This window comes from Saprolegnia parasitica, assembly GCF_000151545.1.
Source record: "Saprolegnia parasitica CBS 223.65 unplaced genomic scaffold supercont2.213, whole genome shotgun sequence".
Classification (NCBI taxonomy): Eukaryota; Oomycota; class Saprolegniomycetes; order Saprolegniales; family Saprolegniaceae; genus Saprolegnia; species Saprolegnia parasitica.
Genome location: NW_012156607.1, coordinates 37,075 through 39,299, shown reverse-complemented (window position 1 = coordinate 39,299; position 2,225 = coordinate 37,075). Strand labels below are relative to the sequence as shown.

Sequence of the window (2,225 nt, the reverse complement as noted above, 5' to 3'; positions counted from 1 at the left end):
GGCGCCGAGGCATCCGCTTCTTCTACGGTGTGCCGCTTATCACGAAGGACGGCATTGAGCTCGGGACGTTGTCGATCGCAGACGACATGCCCCGCGGCCGCATGGCAGCGACGGCCAAGGACCGGATGGCGCGCGTCGCCGCCGACGTGTTGGCACTCATGGAGCAGCAGGGCCGCATCGCGCACTCCTAAGTCCAATATTGTTCTATTTAGTTTTCCTCGTGTGTTAATGGGCTCAAGAGCCACGGTCAAGCTAGGCTATCGTGATTTCACCACGTCCAGATTTAGTAGACACTTGTCTACGTGGGCGTGGTCCATTTAGCCATAAGTCCTGTCGTCGCGTCTACGCCGGGGCCGCTGTCGCCGACGTCGAGTTGTTCTCTATCTTTGACGTTCCGTGGTGTTGTTGGATACGTGGTTCTTGTTGCTGGCAGCCATTCAAATCGGGTAAGGCCACAGCTTCCAAATCCATGCGCTCCCGACACTCCACTTTCCCAAGCAGTGAGCCACTTCTGCACTGTAATGAATCCTGCCCAATTCGTTTATGGCACCATTCATTACATATAAAGGTGGTGTTTAGCGCTCTCGATGTTGTACCAACGACGTTGCATACGTAGAGACTAGCACTCTCCTTCTTCTTCATTTGCTCGCCGGCCTTGGCTGCGCAACTTGTCGAGGTCCTCAAGAGATGCCAGCAACTGAGGCGGCGTCAGCGACTGGAGGTCGCGGCGCAGTACGATCGGTAACGTGATCTTAGTGCGGCCTAAAAATGGGGCGTCACGGGCGGGGCACCGAAGCGGGCGGCGGCAACGTTGGCAACATGAACGCAGTTGTTTCGTCTCCACGACAAACTTTATGACTGTCTACGAGTAGAGCCAAGTCATTGATAATCTGTCTGCGTGCTCGGACGCAAGCGCATTTGACACTGCGTCTGAAACCCTAACCCGCCGTCATTTAAACGGCACTCAAAAACGACCACCTTTGATTTACACGTCACTAGCATACGCGATGAAGAGGTAGGACGGCGCCGACCTCAAATGGACACTCCGCCTCGGGCACGACGACAAAGGTCCGCCAGCACTTGATGTCAAAGACGTGCAGAACGCCGTGGTAGCGCCAAGTCACAAGACCGCCCATGACAGCAGTCATGCGATCCATATACGCGTGGCCATGGACGATCCAGTTGGTCATGTTGGACGAGTAGACACTTGTGGTGTTGAGAAGAAGCGATGGCGTTGGTACCAATAAGAGATACGGGTGTCGCAGTCGCTCGACACAAGCCGTCAAAAGGACACAGCCGAGACAGAGGCCGACATCAACGCCGACGCGGCTCCAATGACCCAGCTTGACGTAGCCGCTCGTACACTCTAGAGTTAAATCCATGTCGATATAGCTGCAGCTTCGGCGCACAGAGGCAGTGTACTCTTGCGGGTTCATAAACGACCAGGCTGCTGCGACCAAACACGCTGCGACCGAGCTCTTCCAGGCGTAGAATCGCGTGTACTGCCGAGTGACACAGCTCAAGAGGTCGTTGGCGATGTAAACCAGCCACGTGAGCTCGGACGTAGCAAGGAACGTTGGGAACCACTTTAGCGGCGACGCTTGAAACCGAGCGCCGACGCCAAACGCAAGTAGCTGTAGAGATGGTGTGTTGAGCAACCAAAGTGCCGTGATGCCTCGAATGATGAGCAAGGTTCGACCAATCCACGCGTGGCCAATGAGTCGGTTCACCGAAAAGAGGTTCATACCTTCGATACAGCCGCGGCACACAAAGATGGCATAGTAGGCAGCAACCCCCGCACCCACCATCATGGCGCCCGTGACATACCGGACACACTGCTGACAGATGTACGAGAGACGCGTCGGGATCGCCGCGTCGGTAAGAGAGAGCGTGGATAGCATGGTGTAGCGGGACATGGCCGTGACCGTGCCGCCGTCGCCTTGGAACGATACGACTTCGCGCTCCCCGACAACCCAATCGGCCAGATAGTTCCACCCAAAGAACGTCCAGGGTCGGTCGGTCGGATCCAGAATATTGACTCGGTACAGCTCGATGTTGCCGCTGCGGTTGACATACTGCGTCATCTCGATCGAGAGACTGTGGGCGTCGGCCTCCGCCGCCATTGCCAATGCTCGGAGCATTGTTGGATCGGACAAATAGGTTGTCGCAAAGGTGTTGGACGCGAGGTAGATGGCCTCGCAGTTGGGCTCGGCGTATACATCGCT

The 2,225-nt window shown here is 56.3% G+C and overlaps 2 protein-coding genes across 2 annotated transcripts in view; one reads left to right on the top strand and one right to left on the bottom strand.

Annotated features, from left to right (window-relative positions):
• Positions 1-191, top strand: part of SPRG_22355 (hypothetical protein) — a gene marked incomplete at both ends in the record, with an annotated part of 1,273 nt that extends 1,082 nt beyond the window's left edge. The window contains one exon of the mRNA XM_012355181.1: positions 10-191. Within this exon, the coding sequence (XP_012210571.1) occupies positions 10-191 (182 nt within the window). The remainder of the gene's footprint in view (positions 1-9) is intronic.
• Positions 192-1,741: 1,550 nt separating this feature from the next.
• On the bottom strand, positions 1,742-2,225 carry SPRG_15514 (hypothetical protein; the record flags this gene model as incomplete). Its single annotated transcript, XM_012355180.1, has 2 exons — positions 1,806-2,225; positions 1,742-1,747 (listed from the first exon to the last, which is right to left on the bottom strand). The coding sequence occupies exons 1-2, from the start codon at positions 2,139-2,141 to the stop codon at positions 1,742-1,744; spliced, it is 342 nt and encodes a 113-aa protein (XP_012210570.1). The 5' UTR covers positions 2,142-2,225.